Consider the following 27,632-nt stretch of genomic DNA (forward strand, 5'->3'; position numbering starts at 1 on the left):
GACATAAATAGGAAAGATCTAACTACATATAAAACAAATAAAAAGAAGTTTGGAACGGGCATACGACCATAGATAACACACTCTAAACAAGTATGACTAGACATCCAACACGCGGCTACAAACAACATACCTTGAACAAGTATGACCGGACACAATACACTAACAAAAACAACAGAATTGACTTGAAAATTCATGTTTTTACTCCTCATGCAGGGCACAAAAACTTTGAATAGCATTAAATTTATGTACTCTAGCTACAAGTAATAGAATCTTATTGTAGCAGAATTGGATTGGGTTGAAATGGAAGCAGTTATTCTCATTTCAGACAATCAAATCAGGAACCAAAATTTACTCATGAGACTGTCAAATCCCAAACACATAGGCCTACTAAGACGAAGACTGCAGAGAGAGTTGAGAATATTAACACATCACCAAAGACTCATCATCTTCACCATTGGTATTTTGCAGCCACAAGAACTTCTTCATACCTTTCAGCTGCATGGTCCCAACTTAGATCCTGGGTCATCCCTCTTCGCTGGAGTCCTTCCCAACTCTTCTTGTATTGTCGATAAGTGAGTAAGCAGTTCCCTAATGCGTGTACTAGCTTATTAGCCTCCGCACTATCAAACGTCCACCCAAAGCCTGACTCATTGAATGGATCGAAAGGTATGACGGTATCTCTTAGACCCCCAACACTGTGAACAACTGGTATTGTGCCATAGTTCATTGCGTAGAGTTGGTTCAGTCCACATGGTTCGAATCTTGATGGCATGAGTAAGATGTCTATGCCAGCAGTTATTCTGTGCGCCATCTTGACGGAGAAACCTACCCATCCTCGAACTTTGTCGCGGTGTTGGTTTTCGAAGTCTCTGAGCATTTGTTCTAAATCTTGTCTGCCAGTTCCCAACAAAACTAGTTGGACATCCTGACCCACCATCCATGGAATGGCCTCAGCTATTATATCAACTCCTTTCTGGTGATCCAATCTCCCGATAAAACCGATCAGAGGTACATCCTCACGAACGGGCAACCCGAGCTCCTTCTGCAGAGCTGCTTTACATTGGGGCTTCCCTGTCTGAAGTGTTTCTATTGAGTAGTTTGTGTAACCATCTGATGTGAGGTGAATATCATACTGTGGACTCCACTCTTTTGAATCAATCCCATTCACAATGCCCGTCATTTTCCAGTCAATCTCATTGATTATTCCATGTAAACCCCAACCTCCTTCAATTGTTTTAAGCTCCCAAGCGTATCCATGACTGACTGTGACCACACGATCAGCTGCCTTCAAACCGGCTGCAAAGATATTGAAGTGCTCACCACCGACAGGGTCATACATCTTGAAGAGATCCATATAATGTTCTGGAAGATCCACACGATGAAAATCATCGACTGGCCCCCGACCCTGCAGAACCAGTAAATGTGGTGAAATACACACATCAGTTCTTTTTTCCCCCTCTTTGGAGAGAGAGGACTAATGTGCAATTGATGCGAGGAAATCTTTGCGGGTGATAAAGTTTATTGTCAAAAGAAAATATCTTATCAACGGAAAATCATGCTTCCATCAACAAAATTATACAAATTTAAGTGTCACCAAAAACATATATCTTCCATCCATCTTCGGCCAGGTAGTAGTGATATTTGTTTTTGGTCTCCTAAGTCTCAACCACCACCATATGTCTAGAATCTCTCAATTCTCTTCATTGTTGAAGGATACAATTTTCATATGGGTCACATTCAAAAGTACTCTTCTTTGCAGGGTCGTTGTGGTACATTCTTTGTATGAAGGAATTGGAGGATTTGGGTCACATCCTTTGGAGATGCAAGTCCACTCTCTTGATTTGGGACTCCCTTTTAGAGACATTTGGGATGAGTATTGGTTCGAAATAGAGATACAAGAACGGTTGGAATAAGAATAACAGAGGCAGGAGGCAAAGAGGAGGAAAGGTCGGGGAAGAGAGGGGAGCATTTGCTTATATTTCCATTACCGAGCCACAAATTTTGATGGGAAAAGTTCTGAAACTCATTTTACAATGAAAAAAATAATAAACTGAATCAAATAAATTTCACTAACCTGGTGAGCTATGTTGTGAATTACGAGAATAGATCTTGTGAATATCATGAGACCATTGTCTCTATAATATGCTTTCAAATATACAGGTAACATTGCAGTATGCCAATCATTTGCAACGAAAACTAAATTTCCATCTCCGTAACATACACCCCCACATGGAACATGCCAAGGAACCTGAAAAAAAGGAGGCAAAATATTACTTCCAAATAAATATGATCAGCTTTAGTTGTACCACAAAAAGTGAGAATGTTATTAGAAAATAGCAATTTCCATTTGATAATTCACTTTAGCCTTTCAGCCTCTTGATGGTGATCATTAGCCTTTCAGCCTCTTGATGGTTATCAATGATCGTAAGGCGTTCATCCTTTAGTTCCTGGGTAGGGGTGCAGACCCCTGGCCCTTGGGCTGTTTTTGTATTCCCTTTCAATGAAGTTTCTAGACTTTCTAACTTAAAATATAATAACAATAATGCAGTTTAGCCATTGAAAAAGCATTCGTAGAAGTGGACTAGCAATCCATCGATGTTGCATTCGTAGAAGTGGACTAGCAATCCATTGACATCAATGGAATTGGAGGATATAGGTTAGAGGCTGTTTCTTATCTGTAAATTACATTATCGTTATCAATGGCAGACCTCAGGGTAAAATCAAAGCTTCCAGAGATGTTGGACAAAGCTGTCCTCTCTCTACCCTTATATTCACTTCAGTGATGAATTCATTAAGTTGTCCTTCAGAATTGTTTGGATTCAAGCTCACGAAAGGTTCTGTTAGAGTAGTAATAGGAAAAAGTGAGAATATTTCTAAGAATACTAGTAATAGTATAATGAATCCCAGCTATAATAAGTTAGAGGTTGGTTTATGTTCATAGCTAATCCCTAATCCCTCCTTGTAAATGGGATAATGAATCCCAGGACCATCTGTAGGTCCATTGCTCTTTTATGAGACATTTGGTAGGAGTAGCACTTTCATTGAAATATCTCAAGCAACCTCCATCCATTGCCTGCGGCTGAATCACCCTTTCAGAAAGATGACAAGAGTTTTGTGGGAGAATCTGGTTAGAAGTTCTACTTAAGATCTCATTTTTGTACCACAGGCATTTAATGTAAGATACATCATTTTGCCATTATTTTCCTACCGATATTTGTTCTAATTGGAGGGGATTTTGTAACCTTCGTTAACCTTGGATATCCCTCTCTTTTGTATATTCCATTGCATTAATGAAATTTGTTTCACTTTCAAAAAAATATAAATATCTATGCACTTTAGCCAGTTTTACCTCAACCGCTGCCTTGCAAAAGAATGTCATACGCTTTAATATATCCTGAACCAATGAACATTAGTAAATGTAAGACGTGAGCACTTGGAAATGATAATGAATTAATTTCTTGGATAATAACTTGGAAGGCAATACGATTATATTGTAATTGATATCAGAGAAATTAATATTATTGCTATATCGATTATAATAATAATCTGAGTTTTATTCTCACTATTTCGTAAACTAAGTCCATCCCTTAGCATAACTTTTTAAGGTAAAATAGCAGGTGTCATCATTTTACCTGATGGTCTCCCCCATATATATTCTGTTCTCTGTGGTGAAACATGTTGTTATCAATGAAGACAAAGTCAACTCCATCTACATATGTTTGGAAGAATGCAACTTCAAGGTCCTACCAGTTACAAAATTCACATATCGGTGATAACATACAAGAAAAATTGTTTACAAAACGTAATAGCTCAAAGTAAAAGTTGTTGCACCTGTCCATCCACTTTATATCTTTTCCGAACGCCTGTATCTTGGAGGCCAGCATAATTTGCATATCGAGGTACTATAACCTATAAAGTAGAAATGAAATAAAAATGGGGACCAAGGCTGAGACGAACGTAAATTTACTTATTTAGAAACAATTACAACTAACATTGGTGTTTATAGTAAGCAAGATTGTCAAATGTATCTTTTCTATATGTTGTTTTTAAGAAAAAAAGAACTAGCTAAAAAAAGTGAAAAGTACTACCATAACCCTATGACCGCGACGAGCCAAAGCCTTTGGTAAGGAGCCAGCAACGTCTCCAAGCCCACCTGAAAGAAATCTTCAAAAACTCAGTACGTAATCGATAAATAATGATGTGAATGGAAGTATATGCAGAGAGGCAGGTATTTTTGTTTTGTTTACTGACATCTTAAAAACTTCAATACCAATAATCAGACTCAGAATAATAGAAAGCAAAGCTGAAGTTGACAGATAAAAAAAAAGGCTAAGAGGTATTTGTTGCGCTTGCAACTAATGGAGAAGGATCATGTTTTATACAAATTAAACTAGAGAATTATTTATATTGCTGGAACGATTAGTGAAGTACAACGAGCAAAGCAGAACATTGAACTCGAAATTATTGAGGATAGCTTCTTAATTTCCCCAAAAACAAATATGGTGATAATGAATTTTGTAAGATCCTAAAATGTTTTCACGAAAGGAAAAGGAAAATGGACCTAAAAGGATTTCACAGGCTACGATCATCCACTTAACAGAAAAAGAAAAATACCAGTTTTTGACCAAGGAGCACACTCTGCAGCAACTATTATGACATTCATAACATTGACCCCAGCCAAAGGAGAAGGCTTAACATCCACACTTTCACTTTCAGCAGCATCACTATCAACCTTCAAAGTTGGTTCACTTGGTTGTCCATTCTTTTCTTCTTTTACAGCGGAATATGAAGATTTACTGGCAAGAAAGGCTGGAACAAAATCGGAAGATTTTTTCTTTGAGCTGCCTTTCAGCTGATGTTTGGAATCTGGAAGAATTTTTTTTGAACTTCCTTTCAGCTGGTCTTTTCGATCGGGAAGAACATCAGAATATTTTATCTTTGAAATGCTTTTCAGCTGATCTTTGGGACCTGCACTGGATATTATCTTTTTAAGATCCACAACTTGCTTCTCATCATTTTTATCAGACGGCCTACTGGAAAAAGTCGGTACAGCATCCAGTTGCTTTCTTACATCTAAATTGTCATTGCTCACCGGTAGACTGCTTCCGTTCAAACTGTCAACAGTACCTTCATCATTGCACGAAGGAAAACCAGGAATAGGGAATGAGCCATCCATTTGTTCATTTGAATTTTGTTCTTCCTTGGAGTCGAGGGAAGTACCTTTTATGGATGAAACCAATTTCCTTCTCTCTGCAATCTACAGAACACAGGAAAGTTATATTTGAATGCCAAAATTTGAGCTCCTACAACTGGAAATTCAGGAAAAACAAGAATCCGAGAATGGACAAGATCTTTTTTTTTCCCCGCAAACTATGGCATTTTGAAGTGTTGGAATACTCCTAAAAGAACAGGACTGGCATCACAGCAATATTGCAACATATTGTTCGGCCTCCAATCCGTTATACCTACAGCTGATCTCTAATAGTATCACAAAATTTGGGGGTTTCCTAACTAGGTAGCTGATCTCCATCCGCCAACTCCACTCACATAAACTTTCAGTTTAACTGATAGCAAAGCTAAGAACCGAGTCCACAAAATTATAATATCGGAAAGAAAAAAGCATCAAAGCAAAGCAAATAAAACTAAAAAAACATATATACCTGCTCAAGTAGCTGTTGCTGCATTGCAAGAACCTTCTTGCTCTTTTCAATGGTTGCTTGAATTGCTTCGTCCGGATCATCACTCCTCTGACCACTGTTAAGATCCGAAGTGGCTGCTCTTGCTCGCAGAGGCGTAGGCCATTTCCCGCTCCTCCCAACCATTTTGTCCACTAAAAACCCCACGCCTTCCGCAGACCTCTGATTCTGCTGCTTAAGTGAAGAAGATACAGTCCGATGATAGGTGTTACTAAGAACGATCATGGAGGTCTCTGTGTAGGCCTCGATGGTGAATGGTAGAGACCCTACAGACACCATTTCTCTTCTCAACGGCAGAAGAAACCCAAGTGAGGGACCGGAAATTGAAGGAGACCCAGATGAGGCTCGCATGTAACAGAAATAGAGAAGATAAAAAAGGAATGAAGAGAGGGCAATTGAATTGATGCTATGGGTCGCGCTCGCAATTGAATCGATGGAATCAGAGATGGGTAATGGGCTGTCATTCTGTGAGCCATGTAACAGAAATTAACCCACAAATTTGGACCAAAAAATTCCCCTCCCTTAACCTTAACAACGTGTAACTCTCGAACGGCAATTGGACACGTGTAAATCATGAAGCCGCGAGTGCTCTAGTCTTGGCCGCACCCAATGTTTCCCCTTCCTTAACGACCAAGTCATCCGCTTGATTTTCCGTCTTTATTACCTTCAGAGATCTTGAACAAGGTTTCACAAGCTCTCTCCAATGGCGGCTCTGGGACATCTGCCTGAAGAAGTGATGATCGAGATTCTCTCCAGGCTTCCGCCGGAGTCTCTGCTTCGATTCAAGACCGTTCGAAAATCCTGGTATGCTCTAATCGACAACCCTAAATTCGCAACCAAACATTTCTCCAATTCTCTTAAGCACAAACACGTTCTTCTCAAGCGTCTTGTTACGAAGAACTCCGGCAAGAAGGAAAATATCTTCTCCTTCCTCAAATTTCCCCTTCCCCTCGATGGATCTGTGCCGGTTTTCGATGTCGATTGGCCATTCGATGAGGATTTTCGATATTTCGAAATCCGTGGCCATTCTCACGGTTTACTCTGCCTCACCGATCTTCGTAGGGACATTTTCCTCTGCAATCCAGCCACCAGAGAGTTTCGGAAACTACCGCAGTCGATTCTCCTCCTCACCGAACCCCCGACTGAGCCAGATGGGTACGATTCGTCCACGAACGCAGTCGGATTTGGGTACGATTCGAAATCTAAGGATTTCAAAGTGGTTAGGGTTGTGAATTTTGTGGAAGGACCGGGGTATTTTCACCCTCCGAGAGCGGAAATTTATGATTTGAGTAAAGATCGATGGAGAGAAATTGAGACTCCTATTTGTGGCCATGTATTTTGGGCCCCTTCCTTTGAGATGTACCACGAAGGAACATATTATTGGTGGGCAGATACAGATGACAAGGAAGAAATTATACAGTCATTTGACATGAGTGAGGAGGTTTTCAGGCGAATTCCGGTACCAGAGAGTTTTGAGGGAGAACGCGAGAGGTATAGAAGTATGGGAATTTTGAATGGATCGATTGTTCTGTTTCATTATCCATCCAGAGGGGATGAAAGAGAGTTTGACATATGGGGGATGGAGAAGGATGAATTTGGTGGAGTTTCATGGTCAAAGCTACTCACAATTGGGCCTCTCCGAGGAATTGAGAAGCCATTGGTGTTTGTGAGTTCGGATGAACTCTTAATGGAAGCCAACGAAGGGCAGATAGTTTTGTACAATGCTCGAATCCAACAGTTGAAAGAACTTCCTATAAAAGGGCACCCAGCCAGGTTCCAAGCTACTCTTTTTGTTAAGAGTTTGGTGTCGGTAAATGGAGGAAATAACTTGAAATATGAAATTTAAATCCAAGTTTTAGCCGAATAGTTTACTTTTGAATCCATGCTTTAGCTTTTACACAAAATCATCTACTTCCTTGTACACCCTTACCTCCTTGTATGAGTGTGATTTTAGAACTAATGGTGATCGATGATAGTAAGACCCCACGTGTTTTTAAATAAGCAATATCGGGGTTACACCCATCCTTTGTTTCTTATTGACTTATTGGAAAGACGGTATTCTCATATGTATTATTGTACGTTGTTGAATTTCAGTAGTCTCAAAGCTTTAATATGTTATATAAATGAGAAAATGAGAAATGGTGACTAACTTATTTCAATGATAGATAGATAGCAACCTATCTATCGAACTTACATTATTGCATTGCATGAGAATTGAAGAGCTCAAGAAATAAATTTATTAACGCGATTCAAGGGTGACACCATCATTGTTGAGGCAGATAACAATCTCTGTCAATAGGACTTGGCCGATGCTGTTTTACAACTAAAAAACATAATAGATTCAAGGGTGACACCATCATTGTCAAGAAGGTTGAGATTGTGCCTCAAATTTATGGATGTTTGGCTTCCTGGTCAAACCTGCTTTCAGAACAAATCCCATGTGTGTTCCACTCATGACCCCAAAACCATTTGTGGTTTCCAGTGATCAGATTTGGCCAAACTACGTTAAGATCGTTTTCTAAATGCGAAATCTGAAACTCAAACATAATGAACAGGTTATAATTTGCACATCTAATAAACTGGGCCATGCATGTTTGAGTTTTACCTGATTAAAATCAAAGGCCCGGCAATTAGTTACTGAGTTTCCTCCCTTCTGAGCCACAAGCCATGGATAGTGAAGGAATTTACACATCGTCCAGATTGTAAAGCGCAAACATTGGGCAGCCATTGTTGAACAATCCAAAAGTCATCGAAAGGTTGAGATTTAGTCAAAGGAAGCAATGGCGAAGGCAAACAAGAGGAAGATTTGTGTGTTTGTGGTTGACATGGTGTGGAGTGTGTTAGTAACTTTTGGTAATTATGGTGTTATGTAACTCTATTTATTCTGAAATATTTGATTTGTATTCACGGAAATTAGTTAAGTGTAATTATTGTGGTTATGGGCTTTCAATTATTGTAATTAATTCGATGACATTCAAAAACTTGAATATTACACTATGATGAGAATAGCGTGACATCCTCATTGCTAGCACATATGATTTACGTGTTCTAATCATTATTTTTCATCATTCTTTTCCAAAAAAAATTTAGTATAACAATTTCAAGATCTCATAAAACAAGGTCTATTTCAATGTCAAGAAAATTTAAATACAATATCGTAACAACTCAAGCCCATCACTAATAGATATTGTCTACTATGACCCGTTACATATCACCGTCATGAGACTAACGGCGATACATAACAAGACAAAGTTGAGAATGTTTGATTAATCCACCACACCTAAATGGTGTAAAAGTTATCTTATTTATAATCAAATAAATTAAAAGAATATGAAAAGAGTAATAAATGAAAATAACAATAAATGGAAAGAATATCTAGATATTTGTCTTATAATAAAATATCAAATATGATATATATATGATAAACTATAATTTATTACTAAATATTTTTAACATATCATCGTCGTAAGACTAACGACGATACATAACAAGACAAAGTAAACAATATCTTAACTCTATGGCTGACGGCGATAAGTAACGAGTTAAAACGGAAATTATCTGCTAACATTGAGCCTTGACTTTTACAGAAAAATAATAACTTGAAATAGAGATCTTGTGGATTAAAGAATTTTAAAGCTCTCCAACTGCACTGACCAAATTCAAAGGTTGTCGATCGGGTCACACAAATTATAGAGGACACGTGATTCCAGCAAATTTAGTACAATCAATTAGAGTGATACTACACATAGGTGGCGGTCATTGTTGAACCATTTGAAAATAATATTAAGATGATGAATACGGAATTGAATATAGAAATATTATGGATTTTGATTACTTTTGTGCTTGCAAGCCATATGAAATAATTGTTGGGTTTATATATAGAATTTTCTTAACCATTGACTTTTCTCAAAGGGAAATAATGAGTCTTGAAGGGGTTGGTTTGCATACCCTTTTCCTCGAAACATCGGTATCTATGCAAATTTGCATTTATATCAATCAATTGTGTTCCTATTATTATTGTCAAAAGTCGTTAAGTATTAAAATAAATTTATAACTTGATCGTTTAGTCATGTATCATCATCTAAAAATTTTAAAAACTAAATCTTTATATGTAATTGAACGTCTAATTCAGATGTACTCTTTTATCCATAATCAAATTCAGATCTTCGGCTATGTGTCGCCAGTGTCATTGAGCTCGCTGAAGTCTGCAGATTGGGGCTTGGAGGTCATACGAATTTCAGTTGCATGGTTCGACTGCGGATTTCAGCCGTCCGTCAAGTTTTCCTGCCCAACGCCGCCGATTCAAATTCCAATTCCAATTTCCTCTCCAGAAAACATCGATTCCTCTCCCTTCTCAAGCTCAGCTCCTCAACGGATCACCTATTTCAAATCCACGCTCAAATCCTCGTCTCTGGCCTCCAAAATGACCCATTTCTCATCACTGAACTCCTCCACTTCGCTGCTCTATCGCCCTTCAGAAATCTCAGTTATGGCCGCTCTCTCCTCTTCCATTGCGACCTTCATTCCGCCCCTTTGCCGTGGAATTTCATTATCAGGGGATATGCTTCGAGCGAGTCTCCACAAGTTGCCATTTCGGTATTTGGGGAAATGCGAAGACGAGGAATCAGACCCAATAATCTCACTTTCCCCTTCCTTCTCAAGGCCTGTGCGACTCTCGCGGCGCTACAAGAAGGTAAGCAGTTTCGTGCTGTTGCCATAAAGTGTGGTTTGGATTTAGATGTTTATGTTCGGAACACTCTGATTAATTTCTATGGGTCCTGCAAAAGAATGTCTAGTGCACGGAAGGTGTTCGACGAAATGTCTGAAAGAACCTTAGTTTCGTGGAATGCGATTATTACAGCGTGTGTTGAGAATTTATGCTTTGATGAAGCGATTGACTACTTTTTGAAAATGGGAAACCATGGTTTTGAGCCGGATGAGACCACAATGGTGGTTATATTATCTGCTTGTGCAGAGCTTGGTAACTTGAGCTTAGGGAGATGGGTTCATTCTCAAGTGGTGGGAAGAGGGATGGTTTTGAATGTTCAATTGGGCACTGCCTTCGTCGACATGTATGCTAAATCTGGTGATGTGGAATGTGCTAGGCTTGTATTCAATTCTTTGAAACAGAGAAGTGTATCGACATGGAGTGCAATGATTTTGGGGCTAGCCCAACATGGATTTGCCAACGAAGCCATTGAACTTTTCACAAATATGATGAGCTCCTCTGTAGTCCCTAACTATGTCACTTTCATCGGTGTCCTATGTGCCTGCAGCCATGCCGGATTGGTGGATGAAGGCTACCACTTCTTCAACATTATGGAGAGAGTTTATGGGATTAAGCCAATGATGATACATTACGGGTCAATGGTGGATATCTTAGGACGTGCAGGTCGTGTCAAAGAGGCTTATGAGTTCATCATGAGCATGCATGTGCAGCCTGATCCGATCGTGTGGAGGACATTGCTAAGTGCATGCAGTGCTCGTGATGTTGATGGTGGGGCTCAGGTTGCAGAGGAGGCAAGAAAGAGACTCCTTGAGCTGGAGCCGAAGAGGGGCGGAAATGTGGTGATGGTTGCGAACATGTTTGCTGACGTTGGGATGTGGAAGCAGGCAGCAGATTGCCGGAGGACGATGAAAGATAGAGGAATCAAAAAGATTGCTGGGGAGAGCTGCATCGAAGTGGGTGGCTCCTTGTGTAAATTCTTCTCGGGTTTTAACGCTCGAGCTGATTCTCATGGCATTTACGATTTGCTTGATGGATTGAACCTGCATATGCAAATCATAAACTTCTAATTAGTTGAAGTTACAAATTTCTGATGATTGATCTGTTTATGTAATGGTTCAAATATATATCTGGTCATTAATGTTGGCTGACACAATGATTTACTGATTTTTTTGTTTGTAATTTGTAATGATTTAGCCCTGATGATTTGTTATAACTTGTAATGGGAAATTCTTAGGAGATGGAAGAAATTGACAAAGGACTAAGGTTAAGTGTCAAGCTCAATGCTTACTAGGGTTTCCGATTTCCTTTTGCTCGATGTCTTGTTGGACCTTGCACACCCTTTAGGCGAGCTTTCTAGTTTTCAACTCTCTTCTCTAAGGACGAGGTACTAGTAATCTTGCATTTGATTGACCTTAATCTTGCATTCTTGTTACGTGTGAGTTTTCTTTAGATTTAAAATTACTCCTAACAATTGAAATTGACAAATATAATTTCAAGTTAAAATAATATGTTATTTGTATGTTCATTTATGATGTAAATATTCTCATTTTTTACGAAGGTAAGTTTTTTCCAACAATAAATATGATAGTGTGATCGATATGAAGGACAACGACCTCCACTAAATGAAGGAAGTTTCTTGTACCGACCGCATTAAGAGGAGAATTGATATCAACCATATATAATTCAAAAATAAACTTACTTACTTTCAAGTAAAAAAAATATATATATATTCTACTTTGAAACAAATTTAGACCATAACTTTTTGAGAAAAAGTCTTACATGCAAATGGTTTTGTTTCATTCTACATTCTTTGTACATCATTAGCCATGATTCCTACCCCTCCGTTCACATGGCACCATCACTTTTATTCTTTCCTTGATTTTGATTATGGACAAATAACCGAGAAAATGAGACTAGAGCCTCCACAGATAGCGTTCAAAGTTAATTCCCATCGCTATGAAATCAAAAGTTACAAGATTATTTCAAACGAATAAGTTTGGATTGAGGTTAATTGGACTAGTTTAGGTTGATCGAGTTTAGCCAAGTCATCTAAGTTTAAGGTGACCTAGAGTCCAACCTGAACTTGGTTCGACAACTCCTTGGTCAAGATTGTTCAAAGGCTCGAGAATTTTTATATCAAATCTATATAAATAGACGGTTAAAACTCTCAATTAAATAGGTTCAAATTGCTGTCGATCTCCAATTTGTTAGACACTTCATTTTCTTAGTTTGATAAGATGCAAATTGAGTGGATTAACTTGTGCCGTACGTGCTCATCAATTATCTGATTTATATAAATGGTGATAAAATTATCAATAGAATATTCATCAGTGTAGGTTAAAAAAAAAATAATTAACATTTCTCATGTCCCCAAATGGGACAAAAATAAATAAATATTCATATTTGATGATATTTTTGGTTAAAATTATGTGTCATATGTATTTTTTTTATGATATATTGGAAAGGTCATATTAAAAAATGTTTTTATAACAACTTGTAGAGACTACTTTAAAAAAAAAAAAAAAACTAATATAATATGATCCTCATATCTAAGATATATAATTAATTTTGGTGTCACACCCCACGATTTAATATGTGTTTAATAATGAGATGTGACATTTGGCAAAATAGAAATAAGACATAGAAGGAGATAATGTATTCAATCCAGGTAGGCACGTAAACAAATATCAAGGTCATCAAATATCAAATTTAATTTTTTTAATCTTGTTATGAATCTTGAGCATGAAACGTTTCAAATGGTATCAAATCAAAGACTCTCCCAACAGGATGGAGTCGGGGTGAACCAAATTGAAAGTTGGTCGGCATTGACACTCAAACAAAAGATGGTTATATGATTTATGAAATACCTTACCTTTTAATATAAACTATTACAAACGATGATGATATTTTGAAACATATGTGGACTAATTTTTATTTTGAAAAAAAAAAAAAAAAAGAAAGAAGAAGAAGTTAGAAATCACTGATTAACTTAAATAATGATTATCAAGACAAATTTTCATTTAATGTGATGTCATTGGTTAGAGTAAATGGACGATTAACCTAAATATTGATTGATTAATCGTAAACAGTATTTTAATATTAATTATATTTACATAATTATTTTACTTCTCTTTAGACTATTAAAATTCCAAATAAGGTGTATTGGACCATTAATGATTTTTTAAATTCTTAATCTTTGGTTCAGCTATAAAAAAAAAATTAAAAAAAAAAAAAAAACTTTAGAGGCTAATGTCTTCAATGGCACGCTGGTAGTGTCTGGCTCAGATACCATCCACCCTTTTAAGGGTACGTGTCTTCACTGACACACTATTAGGTATCTAATTTTGATACCAACCATTCCCTTGGGATTCAGGGTCCTCCCTGACACACAGTTGAGTCTAACTCTAGTACTATTCACTTTTTTGGAGGCAAGCATTCTTACTCACATGTTCTGATACTATTTGTCCTTTTTAGACTTTTTGCTCTTTCTTAAAAGAATTTCTTATTATTGTAAGAGGACAAACGTGGCAAAAGAAAAGAAAGTAATAGTTTAATAAGCTTTAAAAATACGTAGAAAGAGATATGTAAGTGTAACCACTTAGAGGCCTACACCCGTCCAGAGCTTGATTATAAAAAGGGTATCCTCCTGGGTTTTTATAACACATCAGGGTTCTTCCCCCTTTGGCATTACTAAATTATATTGCCAAACCTTGAGATCTTCCCACTTTCAAATACAATAAAAAGATGAGTTGCGTTCAAAATCCTGAGCTTCCCAACCCAGAAACTGTTGTCCACGTTCAAGATTTGGTCTCCCTTGAAAACCCAGATTCCAAACACTCCATTTTTGCTTCTTTGTTTCAAAACCATTACCCTCCTGGCTTTTCCCGAAAGGTACCTAAACCCTTTTCTCACAATAACATGTTTTTTTACTCTTTTTTTTTTCTTTTTTGGGGGTCTTTGATGACTGAACTCTTACCTCTTTCCATGACCAAAACAGCTGGTGGCGGAGGTGATAGCCACGTACTTGCTAGTGTTTGTGACTTGTGGAGCAGCCGCATTGAGCGCCAGCGACGAACGGAGAGTCTCACAGCTTGGAGCCTCCGTGGCTGGCGGCCTCATCGTGACGGTAATGATCTACGCTGTCGGACACATTTCTGGCGCCCATATGAACCCGGCTGTCACCTTAGCTTTCGCTGCAACTCGACACTTTCCATGGAAACAGGTCTCACTCTCTACTCATCTATTATTTCTTTACTTAATTCAATATCCTAATCATTTCCTCTTTTTTTAATTATTTAATACAAATTTAATATAACCAAATCCTCTTGGAGAAAAATAAGTAAAGAAATACATCTGATATGCAAAATTACGAGAGTTTAGGCTCAAAGTGAACAATGCTCAAAGTGAACAATATTATATTATTATGAATATACGTGATTTCTAACCGTCTTTTCATCCCAATTTGATACCTCATTTGTTTCAAATTTAATATTAATATTTAGGGCGGTGCTAAGAATATAGGAACGAGGAGCCCTGTTCTTTATTTATATATATATATATGAGTTTGAAATTGGGTTCTTAAAGTGATTGTTTGTTTACCCTTATCCCAATTTATTAAACTTTTAATTACTCATTTACCTTTAATAGTTGAATTCGTCAAGCATTTAATAAATTTTTAAAAAACTTTCTCTAATTTGTATTATTATGGTAGATATTGTTAGACGAACACAACTCTTCACAATGTTATGATATTGTCCACTTTGAGCGTAAACTTGGACTTTCCAAAATGCCTCATATCAATGTAGAGAGTATTCTTTATTTAAATCCATGATCATTTCCTAAATTAGCTTAGTGGGTATTTCATCATCCAACAGATATAAATAGGGGTAGATAGAAAAAAGAAGGAAGAACACACGAGAGCCGTTAAAATTGGTTTCGACTTTATTTGACAATAATTAAGAGAAGAATTTTGTAGAAATCAAAATATTGGTTTAGAAGCGTAGAAGAATCAGTAGAAAGGACAGGATGAGATAAAAGAGGGAAATGTAGGCCATGTTTAGTGGCCACATGATGTATGGACAAGCTACTCTAACTATTATTCTTCAGCCACGGCCACAAGGAGGAGAAGCTTGTGTCATCGTTTTGTGGCCACAACCTTGGCTTCATTTTTCCGACCAAAGAATGGGATGGGACATTTAGGCAGCATAATTCCAACACTCACTCAATTTGGGATAGAGATAGAAATAGAGATAGAGATGTCCACCAAAAGTGGTTGCCCAATTGTGAGTGGGAGGTATAGCAAAGGACAACACATATCCTCTTCATGTGTGTTTTGATGGATATCAATTCACTTTTTCAAATTCCAATCAAACAATCAAACAATCAAACAAATTATTTTAAATTCTCTATGAGTGATGTTGGTTTGATTTGGTTGGGTAGGTTCCATTGTATGGAGCAGCACAATTGAGTGGTGCAACTTGTGCGGCCTTTACACTTCGCATATTATTGCATCCCATAAAACAATTGGGCACAACAACGCCATCGGGGACAGACTTTCAAGCATTGGTCATGGAGATTGTGGTTACTTTCTCAATGATGTTCGTCACATCCGCTGTTGCAACTGACACTAAAGCAGTAAGAATCAATGCTTTCAAGTTTATGTTTTGATTTGATTCGGTTTCTCAAAATGGTTGTTTGTTTGGCAGATAGGAGAGCTAGCAGGTATGGCAGTTGGGTCAGCTGTGTGTATCACTTCCATCTTAGCTGGGTAAGGAAACATAACATTTTTTGGTTCGCTTCAAATAATCACTAACTCTTTTTCTTTCTAAAAAGTGATTAAAAAAAACCGTTTTGCGTATGGACATATTACATTAAACAAATGAATCTAATAAGGGTTTGTGTTAGCGACTGTTCAGACCTGTATCAGGAGGGTCAATGAATCCTGTGAGGACATTAGGACCTGCATTGGCAAGTGAATATTATAAAGGACTTTGGGTGTACTTTGTTGGGCCGGTTACTGGAACTCTATTGGGGGCATGGTCATATAAATTCATACGTGCCAGTGACAAACCTGTGCACTTAATTTCTCCTCACTCATTTTCGTTCAAACTTCGAAGAATGTCAAGATCAGATGTTAGTGAGAGTGAAAAGTGAGCGTTGGCTCCTCGTCTTCTTCCATGTCTAAGATATTTGGAATGTTGGAAAAGATGTGAAATAGTTTGAGTGTTTCATGGTGTACTATGCTATAAGCTTCTTTATTATAGCTTAGCATGTATGAGAAGCAGTGATTGTAACTTCCATCTTCCATGTATGAAAATTTCTTCCTTTGCTCACTTTGTTGTTTTTAGTTCAATCATATAAAGAATAAGTAAAACAAAAAACAATAAAGGTCCATATTGCAGTTTTTGTTTCATTTATGTATCCTTTCTTTATTCGAATGGGTGTTTGGTTGTATCCACCTGGATAAAGGTAAAGAAATTGGTTGAATATATTTTGTTCTTCCTTGAAGAATGAAGCTGTCCCCCACTTATTTCATTCTTCCATTCAATACATCAACTGTCCCTCTTATTTTGAGAACGGCACTACAAATCAAAATGTGATTCTCATGCAACCATGTCATTTCATTCTCCTTTAACGGATTCTGAACTCAAGTTTCAAATGAATTCGGAGTACCTTTGGGACAAGTTTTTTTAAGAATAAATAGTTAGGTTGTAATTCGAGGTTTTCACACCAAATGCTTCGTTCTCCTCCCAAATCCAACCCCGTTCGAGGCCAGCATCCTTGTTGATAGCACGCCGCCTCGTGTCCACCCCCTTCTGGGTTCAGCCTCTTTGCTGCCTCCTCATTGGCACATTGCCTAGTATCTCACTCTAATATCATTTGTAATGGCTGAAGCACACTGCTTGCAGATATTGTCTTTTTCTTTTCAGACTGTCTGCATCCTTGTGAAAAATGTTTTGTTCTTCTCTCCAACCCATCCAACTCATAAGGCTCACATAATAATAAAATTTAGAATCGGGGGAGTGATATTGGTGGTAGTGTCTTAGTCTCCGCAACAAAACACACCCACTAAGTTAGGCAAGAATCATGAGAATCTAAAAAAGTAAGTGTATACTATACATGAGGTTAGTAATAGTATATAGTGGGCAGTAAGTCATGGGCTGACACCGACCAAAAATACTGAAGAATCTGTATAGTGACACCATTTTCAGAAAAGGTTGGAGAAGAAGATAAGAAATTGAGCCCACATTTTGTGCATTCAATGTGTTTTGGGTGTCTCACTCTCACTCTCCCACCCTTAAAACACTTTATGTGGGTAAGATTACAGAATCATTTGCTTTCCAACATTTTTTAGTATTTTAATATTTTTACATATAAGATTGTAATCTTCTAGATACCAAGATTTTGCCACTCAATAAAACTCAATCCTATATTATATTATATTATATTATATTATATTATATATACAACCACTCAAGGTTTGAACATATGGTTGTTTTTCGATAATCAGTCAGAGAAATTCGGTAAGAGGAAATCGTCGACGGGAGGTTGTTAGAAGAAAAATAAAATGCGTAAAATAAAATATAGAGAATGACTGAAATTTTGACTCCCTTCAAAATCAGGTTGTTTCATATTCGGAACAGATTTCCTATTTAAATATAAATTATCCTAAAAATGGCGGGAGAGTGGCCAACACTAAATCAGTGTCACTCCCTACAAAATTGCTTGGTCATCCATTTGACGTGTTTTGTCAAATGGTCAAACGGAGGTATTCTGAAATCGTGTGAATCTAAATAAGGAACAACTCAAAAAACCACATATTTTATCTAACATATATAATCTCTTTAATAGAAGGTAAAGAAGTTTTGACTGTCTTCTTGTTTTCAGATTTGAATAATTGGGAGTGAAGAAAGATAATTCAAAGAGAAATCAATTTTTATTTAAGAAAAAATATAATATAATTATAATTGAGATCATTTTCAGATCAAAAGTCCCAATATGTCTAATTTTTATTAATATTCACGCTATTTAAATAGAATACAAACTAACATCTAATAAAAAATATAAATTAATTAAATATTAAAAATAAAATATGAAATTTATATATTCCATAATTAAATATATATGAAATTTATGAATTAAAATAAATGAACGGTTAGAAGTAAAATTTGTTTCAAACAACTAAATTTACAATTTAATAAAATATTATTAAATTTACAAAAATAAATATTTAAAAACATAAAAATAGTGGAAGATATTTTTGTCTCATAGGTGCTTTCATTTCCCCCACGTATTCTAGAGATGCCACGTGGCGGACGTGCATCACACTACAGAACTTTTCATACTTTTCCATTATGAATTTTTTTCTTTCAAAAATTAATTAATACTTTTATGAAAAAAGAAAAAATATATATTTTCTCGAAACGTCACACTCTATTGCATCTACGTGTTCTTTAAATTTGAAAGGTTGAAATAATAAAAGAGACTAAATTATTTATATTAGAAGAGACTAAACTATTACAAACAAGTAGACAATGGATGGGTGAGATTCTTCACCGAGCATAAAAGCATAGTGAATTAGTGAGATTCTTTTAAGAGCATAATCGAACTTTATAGTAATACATACTTTTTTGGCACAAACATTATTTATTAATTAAGACATATCTACATTTGTAATGTTACGTTCTAGAGAAACGAATGAAATAGTTGAGAAAAAAAAAAAATTATTCTTTAAATAGTGGACTATCCAAAAAGAAATATGACATTATTCTTGCGAACCGATATGAAAGTGGAAGGCTTAGAGTTGTAAAAAGCAAATAATATCGTGTATAATATATAGTTAAAGTTAAAAGATAGTTGGGTATATACCTCATAAGCATATACCTACGACTATATCGATCGATATTAATCGAAATGTAATCTAATTCGTTTACACATTCTATTCTTAACCTTAATAATGGGATATTTTCAATTGAATGAAATAAAGAATCACAACTAAATTAAATTGGTTTAACTTATAAAAATATTTTAAAAAGTGTTAAACTAAATAAGTCCAAAAAGAATTTTATTTATTGGTCGTTGAGAAAAGTTGGGTAAAGTTGAGGTCCTCAAAATGGAGTACCAGCTGGGCCAAGCTTCGAGATGCCTTTCTTTGGATCTTCTTTTATGGGCCAGATGGCTTTTGGACTTTGATACCAGCGATCCACCCATGGGTCTGCCGTACAAATACCTAAATTTAAAAGTAAAGTTAAAAGAAGACAATATTTGCTAGCGGTGAACATGGACTATTCCAATGTATATCCAATTTTATTTCAATAGTTCACTCAATATATTCTTATTTAGCCATCTCCGAACCTTTTTTCGAGCTCCATGCGTTAACCAAGCATGGAAAAAAAAAGTAAAAAGAAAAGAAATAGAGTTTTTGTAATAGATTGATTTGAAGTTAGAAACATAATTGTTTGGAGTGACATCTCTTTGTAATAATTATGCATGCACTTTTCATGTGCATATGGATACCTTTTCTTTCACTTTTTTATTCCACTATTAAATCTATTTTTTTAAAATATATTTATTATTTTCTCTCCACTTTACATAATTATCCATTTATGAAAATGATAATTTAATTTTTGTCCATATATCAATATTTCTATCCATGTTTAGTATATAACTTTTAATTTGAGCAAATGATAATAAATTTTATCTTATTTTAAAAATATGAAAGGTTTTTTTTTAATGAATTTTTAATCATGTAATGAAATCCCAATGTTTTGAATCTAGAATTGTCCAAATTAGCGACAAATAGATGAATGTTCCGTGTAAACCTCAGAAAATCCACTTTATTGGGAGAGACCATCCTTATCCTTTAAAAAATTTATGATCTTTTAGTATCTTATTTCCGGGCCATTTTATTATTATTATTAATTCATTCGTTAAAATACACTATCATTGACTAAACTAAAATATTAAAAATTATAATTTCTATCTTCATTTCAAACATATATTTATTAACATGTCACATGTCACATAGGGTTTAAAAGGCGGTGGTTTAATTCTCCATCCATCCAACTTTACAGCATTTAAAATAATAATGATAATAATAGAGGGAAATTTTAATGTTAACCTAAGTTGGTTAGGTTAAATAAATTTAAGCATTAATTTGAGAGGAAAACGTGTTGAATTTTAAAAATTATTGTTAGGTACATCCTGCCCTTCCTTCATACAAAAAGGTCGGCACGGAAAGTAAGAGAAAAGACGCATTTAATTGAGTGGTGACACGTGGACGCAAGTGGCCAACTTGCTACTACCTCCCAATCATTTATCTTTCATTTTTTTCTTTTCTTTCCTTCTAATAACAACCATACTTTTAATTCTTCAAACAAAAAAACAAAAAAAAAATTAGTATTTTTTTTTTTTTTAATTTGTCCCCTCAATGGGTTATTTTAGTATGGTACATTTGTCTGGTATTCTATTCACTCCAAACATAGCGATTTTAAAGCTTTCATTTATGCGCATTTAATTGCAGAGTCATTTGTCAACTTCACAATAGAACCCAAACTTTCAAGGCATTAACTTGGGGCCCATCTACTCCCTATGAATCTTATCTTTGATATTACTTACGATATTTTCGCTTCTACTCTTGTATCTACCCTTATCTTCACAATCTTACTCATTCTTCTTAGCATGTTAGACGATGTTCGTTCTCCTCCATTGCATTTGTTTAGACAAGCAACACTCGAATGTCGCCACTAATCTTGATTCTAACATCAAAGTCACTACTTACTCTCTTCTCAGTATAAATATGATATTTTTCTCCACTTAAACAAGTTATTGCATTCAATGGCTCGAGAGGCACATAAAAATATTCTGAGCAGTGATGAGATCTATCACATGACAGCAAAAATTTATAAAATTTATTATATTTATAAATTATTTATTTGTGAACAAACTTACAAATATCTCAACAAAATTTCACACCAGGGTAATAACCCAATTATTTTCTTAAAATAAAATAAAAAAAATTAATCAGTCCATTTCAGATTAGTTCTGACTTTTAAAAATTATAAATAAAATAAAGTTATATATAATATGTTAAATATCAATATTTGAAGAAACAAAATGCAACACTATTCCCTTACTTAACAATTAAGAGAAAAAAAAAAAAAAAATCCTTACATATTCCTATATATATATCTAGATATGTCTATTATGTTGGATGTGCAGATGGACTAATTAACGTTTTTAAATGGGAAGTTAGGGGTCATGACGTATGACGGTGCCACTTCATCAAAAAAATCGAAACAAAGAAAAGAAGCCCGATTTATGCCACGTAAGAAATAAGGCAATGAGGTGTACGGTGGATACTGTTGATCTTTATTAATTCATTTATTTTTTAGATGAAGAATTGAAGACCGGTCCGAATCTAACACGTGGCATTTCAACCAACTATTGTTTGTTAATTTAGATAAATAAGTTTTTACCCCTCACTATGATATTGCAAACGGGCCCAGTGGGCGTTCTTATCTATTATGTTTAAACCCCAAAAAGTAAATTAATTTTTGAAAAGGAAACAAAAGAAATTACATTTAATAAATACATTTTGTGAATTGGTCCTTATATACACGACACTATACCAATTAATATTGTGCCTATAAGATATTTCACTCCCTTCATCTAAAATTTCAAACTATCTGAACCCTTATCTCCAATAACCAAGAAAAAAAACATGGCCACTGGTAATTGGAGCGCCGCCCATGAAGAAGCCTTCATCTCCGTCGGAACCGATTACTCCGATCCCCACCAATCCTTCTTCCGCGACCGATTTCAACAACTCTGCCCTCCCGAGTTCTCAAGAAAGGTACGGATTCTTCTTTTATGTTCTATTTTAGTTCGATTTCAAGCGATGGGTTTCTGATCGGTGAATTTCGTCGACGGTCAGCTTGTGGCGGAGGTGATTGCGACGTATTTGCTTGTGTTTGTCACTTGTGGGGCGGCGGCATTGAGTGTGAGTGATGAGCGACAAGTGTCGAAGCTTGGAGCGTCGATGACCGGTGGGCTCATTGTGACGGTGATGATTTACGCCGTTGGACATATCTCCGGCGCCCATATGAACCCCGCTGTCACCTTTGCTTTTGCCGCTGTGAAGCGATTTCCTTGGAAACAGGTCCCTTCTTCTTCCTCCTCCTCCTAAGCCCCTTTTCCCCCAATTTTGTGTGAAATTACCATCTTGCCCTTTTATTTTCTTTTTTATTTTAAATAAGGTTTAAAATGAGGATATTGAACTCTCAACCAACCGTGTCCACTTAACGATGTGGACGGATGTTACCAAAAATAAATATATATATAGATAAATAATCATTTTACACTTTTATTTAATAAGTTATATTATATTTACGTTACTGCCATTATTGTTTCTTTTTATGGTTAATAATTTGTTTACTACTGATTTATTAAAATTTATATGTTTGATTCCCTATTTTTAAGAAGAAAAAATCATATGACAAAATAATTTAGTTTTTTTTATTATTGTAAATTCTTTCAATATATTAAAGTTGTATAATAATATATTAAATTTCAAATTTGGAACAACATATCTGAAAGATTTGAATTATTAGTGTACTCTGTTTACTTAACAATTAAGAAAAAAGAATGAAATGAATTGATAAGTCATATATTTTATTGGACGGGCGTGGATTCATTATTATATTTAAGTGGAAATTTAGTGGTAATGATGACTTGTGCCACTTCATCAAAAACAAAATAGGAAAAAGGAAAAAAGTCTGCCACGTAGGAAATGATGTGATGAGGTGTAGGGGAGATATTTTAAAGGCGGGTCCCACCACCTTGGCAGATATTTATGAAGTTCAAAGAACTATTGGTAGATGCTTACTGTGAAGCAGCAGCCTTGGTTCATTTATTTCAAATAATTGAGAATCCAATTTATAAATAATAACCATTCAAATAATTTAAGCCATTTTTTTTTTTTTTTTTTTGTAAATATTAATTAAACTTTACTTTAAAAATGTTTATCCAATTATGTAAATTATTATCGCAGGTTCCATTGTATGCAGCAGCTCAATTAAGTGGAGCTACATCGGCAGCCTTTACACTACGCATATTATTGGACCCAATTAAAGAACTCGGGACTACTTCGCCTTCTGGACCCGAGTTTAAAGCACTTATTGTGGAGATTGTTGTCTCCTTCTGTATGATGTTCGTCACTTCCGCAGTCGCTACCGACACAAAAGCTGTAAGAACAAGATCGTATTTTTAATCTCATTTTTGTTTCTCATTCTTAACAGAACCTCACTCAGCGTTCTTTTGATTTTTGGCAGATAGGAGAGCTTGCAGGTATAGCAGTAGGCTCATCTGTATGCATCACGTCCATCTTTGCCGGGTAAGGAAACAAAAACCTTTTTGGTTTTGGCATTTTTCACCTAAAAAAACCTTGGTCGTTACTTGGGCAAGATCTTAACCAAGATCTCAAATTAAAAGCTTTTCCAACCTGAAATAAGTTTGTGTTAACCATGTCTAGGCCTATATCCGGTGGGTCCATGAACCCCGCGAGATCAATAGGACCCGCCATTGCAAGTTCACATTATGAAGGGATATGGGTGTACCTAGTCGGGCCAGTTGCAGGAACATTATTGGGGGCATGGTCATATAATTTCATACGAACAAGTGAAAAACATGGGCATCAGCTTTCTCTACAATGACATTCACGCACGGAATGATATCGAATCGTTCTAAAGTGGTGATCTTTCCACCGATTCACTTCAATGAGTTTGTTTTATAAAATGTGTATCTTGTATAAAAAATGTGCGATGAAATTAAAGCTTTTTTTTTTTTTTTTTAATTTAGTTATGAGTTTGTTATGCCATTTCTTTAGTCTGGAGAGAATGGATCTGAAATAGATGATTCATTTTTGTGTTGTACCAATGTGAGGTTTGATCTGAGTTTTGTATAATAATCAATTATAAATTGATTTCTCCTTTTATTTTTCTTTTTATTTGATGGATTTTGAGATTTTATTAATGCTAAATAGAATAATTAATAATAAAAAAAATTAGTTTATTTTATATTAGTTGACTCCCAAAATTGTTAGAAAATATAGATTGATTGTGATTGTATTCATTCTAATGAATAACTTAATAAAACATTGATTTTACATAATATATTAAATATAAAAACTTAAGACTTTAATTGATGATGTATATGGATATTTTAAAGTAATAAGAAAAATGTGAGGAATATAAGAAGATATACAATTTATTATAATAAACTTTTAATCATTTAGTCTATTTATATTAGTTGACTCCCCAAATTCTTCATTGTAAGTGTTTACTTAATAAATTATTAACATTGCATACTTGAAGGTATATATAATATATCAAATATGAAACAAACTTTAATCATTGATTAATGATGGATATACATATTTTAAATCATTCAACTTCTAGAACTATTTAAATATGAAAACTTAGTGCTAATGATGTATGGTCGGGAATTAATATAAGTATATATATATATATAATTAAATTTTATTTGTGAGAATACATTTGTGGTTTGACATTTCCTTTGGAACAAAGATTGATGGGTGTTATTATACAAAATTTTAAATCAAATTAAAAAATAAAATAAAGTAGAGCTCAAAAAGCGAATATGGGCCGAAAATGAAGGCTCAAAGAACAAAAGGTATGATCCAGAAATTAGATGGGCCGTGCAAAACCTTTATTGGGCTTTAGAGATCGGCCTTTTAAAGTCTCGTGTATATTCAACCCAAAGTTTTGATTTTTTTTTTTTTTAATTTTTTAAAAATTCTATAATGTGTTACCTTGTGTTAACGTGGCAACTTGAGCTCTACTCATAATAATAATAATCGGGACAACTTTACAGCCTACTTTAAGGTTTAAATACACTTTTAATCGGGATTTATTCTTGACTGGAACTGGAACTGTTAATCTATTTAGAGTTTAAAATGTATTTTTTAGTTCACTTATGATCTATGACATTTTGGTAGTTGTGCATCGATTACACGTAAGTATGGCTAAATTGAATACAATTGTTTACGTACGTAAATGATTATGTTGATTAGAGACCAATTGTTAGGAATCACGACTCTCCACAATAGCTCACATGACTTTACTTTTCGTTTTCTCAAAAGGTGTCATATCACTAGAGATATATTGATCACTTATAAACTCATGATCATTCTCAATTAGCCAATGTGAGACTCAATAATCCTCAACAATCCTCCTCTCGAACAAAGCCTCCCTTGAGGCTTGTTTCTCTAAAGCTCTCGAACAACCTCTTCTTAATAGAGGCTCGACTTCTTTTCTGAAGCTCTCGAACAAAATACACAATTTGTTCGACACTCAAGCGACCTTTGATTACACATTCAAGACTCACAAGTTTTTTGTTTGACACTTCGAGGATTCTATTGCCATAGTTAAGTTAAAAACAGAGCTCTGATAACAATGGTATAATATTGTCTACTTTGAGCATTAACTCATGTGGTAAACTCATATCATTTTCAAGACAAGCTTAAAAATGCATAAAAACAAGATTTGAGCTAACAGTTGTCAATTTTAAAGATCAGATGATGAAGTTGTATATGCCTGCCAGTGGCAGTCAATCTATCCATGTGAGGCGGAGGACAGAGTTTTGACTAATAATGAGAGTGTCACATGGAAACAGTGAAACTAAAGATTAAAGAAATGGGATTCTCAGTTTAATCATTATATCACTTCTCAAAGCCAATAAAACATCGCATAATTCACACCATATATGTAAATAGAAACAAGATGTTTCATTCATTGCTCATATATTATATTATAAATAATCCAAACCCACTAACACTTTGGAAAGTAGTTTAAAACAAAAAAAAAAATCCCCACTAATCTGTCACAAATTTCTTCATTCTTCTCTCTGTTTCTTCCCATCTCCAATAGAGGACAATGACAGAAACATAACACAAATGAGATGGAGTTAGCGGGAAAATGCAAAGGGAAAAGTAAAGTAACAGAGGAAATTGAAATGGAAATGGATATGGAGATTAATGAATTGGTTTTTTAAGGGCATTTGGGTCCTCCTTCCTTGGTCTTCCAGTTGTTGTAGCAAGGGCACACGGCTTTGTTTCCATAGTAGCCAGGGGGCACACACAAGCACTTCCTGCAGCACTTTTGGCAGAAGAACATGCATGGTTTGTGGTATTGTGTCCTCCCGCACCGAGTGGCGCACCGATTTGGGCATTCTGTAAATTATTTATTAACCACCCATTTCAGACACAAATCCAGACAAATCCAACCCAAAGGAGCCGCAAAAATGACTCATAAACTGTTTGGATTTCGAATTAGGAGGATACTTACGGAAGATCTTGACGCTCCCTGGTCCGTATGGGTTCTGAAAAAAGCCAACGACAAACTGTGAGTACAATTACAACGTATTTCCCAAAATGCCGTAAAAACAAATTGAGATTTCTAAAGCCTGATTTAAGTTAGCAGGGAAGTAGGAGTGTTCGACAAAATGTTGCAATGCCAAATAAGTGATTAATGTGTTTAAAAGCCTGATCTACATCAAATTAGTGAATTAAGAACAGACCAAATCGAAACGTGAGCACAACCATACAAGGTGTTCGACAAAATGCCACAATGAAAAACCCCCGATTTCCAGTCAAAAGCAAACATAGAACTAGAAAAAGAGTTTTACCCTGCTTCGACCACCACGTCCATTGCCAGCCATGACCTGCAGAACCAGATCGAAGCACAAACAAAAACAGAGTGAGTTAAGTTCTGTCACGACGAAAGGAAAGGGAGTGAAGCATAAGAGTAGCAAGACAGTGGAGCAGAAGGTCTCACAGTGGTTTGAAGCATGGAAAACGCAATGAGAGCCAAGAGCAGGACAGCGGCGAACTTAGCCATCGCCATTGGAAGGTAAAAGAGAAGAAGCTTGAAATGGAAGAGGATGGGAAAGCAGAAAAGGGAAAGCGGGGTGCTGAGTTTGGGGCCTCATTCTCAGTGGGTATAAATAGAAGGGGCAGAAGGAAGAAGAAGGTGAGAAATAATCGAGTGTTGTCGCTCATATGCATTCGGGTTTCCATGGCTTCGATTTGGACCGTCTCATGGCACATGCGCAGGCCCCGTCAATCGCGCTGTTTTGGCACTATCATACAAACGCCCGAGGTCCTTTAAAAAAATAAAAAAACAAATAAA

The 27,632-nt window shown here is 35.6% G+C and overlaps 6 protein-coding genes across 7 annotated transcripts; 4 read left to right on the plus strand and 2 right to left on the minus strand.

Annotated features, from left to right (window-relative positions):
- Nucleotides 1-212: 212 nt before the first annotated feature.
- Nucleotides 213-6,310, minus strand: LOC111482246 (granule-bound starch synthase 2, chloroplastic/amyloplastic). Of its 2 annotated transcripts, XM_023127942.1 has the most exons (9): nucleotides 5,661-6,310; nucleotides 5,221-5,257; nucleotides 4,615-5,127; nucleotides 4,089-4,153; nucleotides 3,832-3,909; nucleotides 3,633-3,743; nucleotides 3,350-3,394; nucleotides 2,075-2,248; nucleotides 213-1,405 (listed from the first exon to the last, which is right to left on the minus strand). In XM_023127942.1, the coding sequence occupies exons 1-9, from the start codon at nucleotides 6,045-6,047 to the stop codon at nucleotides 449-451; spliced, it is 2,367 nt and encodes a 788-aa protein (XP_022983710.1). In that variant the 5' UTR covers nucleotides 6,048-6,310; the 3' UTR covers nucleotides 213-448. The 2 variants fall into 2 exon arrangements, with proteins under 2 accessions (XP_022983710.1, XP_022983709.1); XM_023127941.1 differs by having other exon boundaries at nucleotides 4,615-5,257.
- A 4-nt stretch (nucleotides 6,311-6,314) lies between these two features.
- On the plus strand, nucleotides 6,315-7,762 carry LOC111482312 (F-box protein CPR1-like). Its single transcript, XM_023128037.1, has one exon. It carries the CDS (start codon nucleotides 6,400-6,402, stop codon nucleotides 7,540-7,542), a length of 1,143 nt encoding a protein of 380 aa, XP_022983805.1. The 5' UTR covers nucleotides 6,315-6,399; the 3' UTR covers nucleotides 7,543-7,762.
- Nucleotides 7,763-9,644: 1,882 nt separating this feature from the next.
- Nucleotides 9,645-11,589, plus strand: LOC111482280 (pentatricopeptide repeat-containing protein At2g36730-like). The gene is made up of 2 exons (XM_023127988.1): nucleotides 9,645-9,663; nucleotides 9,859-11,589. The coding sequence occupies exon 2, from the start codon at nucleotides 9,942-9,944 to the stop codon at nucleotides 11,490-11,492; it is 1,551 nt and encodes a 516-aa protein (XP_022983756.1). The 5' UTR covers nucleotides 9,645-9,663; nucleotides 9,859-9,941; the 3' UTR covers nucleotides 11,493-11,589.
- Nucleotides 11,590-14,064: 2,475 nt separating this feature from the next.
- Nucleotides 14,065-16,757, plus strand: LOC111482339 (aquaporin NIP2-1-like). Its single transcript, XM_023128077.1, has 5 exons — nucleotides 14,065-14,316; nucleotides 14,423-14,647; nucleotides 15,865-16,059; nucleotides 16,131-16,192; nucleotides 16,341-16,757. Exons 1-5 carry the CDS (start codon nucleotides 14,170-14,172, stop codon nucleotides 16,576-16,578), a joined length of 867 nt encoding a protein of 288 aa, XP_022983845.1. The 5' UTR covers nucleotides 14,065-14,169; the 3' UTR covers nucleotides 16,579-16,757.
- A 5,318-nt stretch (nucleotides 16,758-22,075) lies between these two features.
- LOC111482345 (aquaporin NIP2-1-like) lies at nucleotides 22,076-24,416 on the plus strand. Its single transcript, XM_023128089.1, has 5 exons — nucleotides 22,076-22,279; nucleotides 22,361-22,585; nucleotides 23,477-23,671; nucleotides 23,757-23,818; nucleotides 23,957-24,416. The coding sequence occupies exons 1-5, from the start codon at nucleotides 22,148-22,150 to the stop codon at nucleotides 24,135-24,137; spliced, it is 795 nt and encodes a 264-aa protein (XP_022983857.1). The 5' UTR covers nucleotides 22,076-22,147; the 3' UTR covers nucleotides 24,138-24,416.
- Nucleotides 24,417-26,207: 1,791 nt separating this feature from the next.
- On the minus strand, nucleotides 26,208-27,555 carry LOC111482365 (gibberellin-regulated protein 4). The gene is made up of 4 exons (XM_023128117.1): nucleotides 27,279-27,555; nucleotides 27,130-27,165; nucleotides 26,790-26,823; nucleotides 26,208-26,674 (listed from the first exon to the last, which is right to left on the minus strand). Exons 1-4 carry the CDS (start codon nucleotides 27,345-27,347, stop codon nucleotides 26,493-26,495), a joined length of 321 nt encoding a protein of 106 aa, XP_022983885.1. The 5' UTR covers nucleotides 27,348-27,555; the 3' UTR covers nucleotides 26,208-26,492.
- Nucleotides 27,556-27,632: the final 77 nt, after the last annotated feature.

This window comes from Cucurbita maxima, unplaced genomic scaffold, assembly GCF_002738345.1.
Source record: "Cucurbita maxima cultivar Rimu unplaced genomic scaffold, Cmax_1.0 Cma_Scf00007, whole genome shotgun sequence".
Lineage (NCBI taxonomy): Eukaryota > Viridiplantae > Streptophyta > Magnoliopsida > Cucurbitales > Cucurbitaceae > Cucurbita > Cucurbita maxima.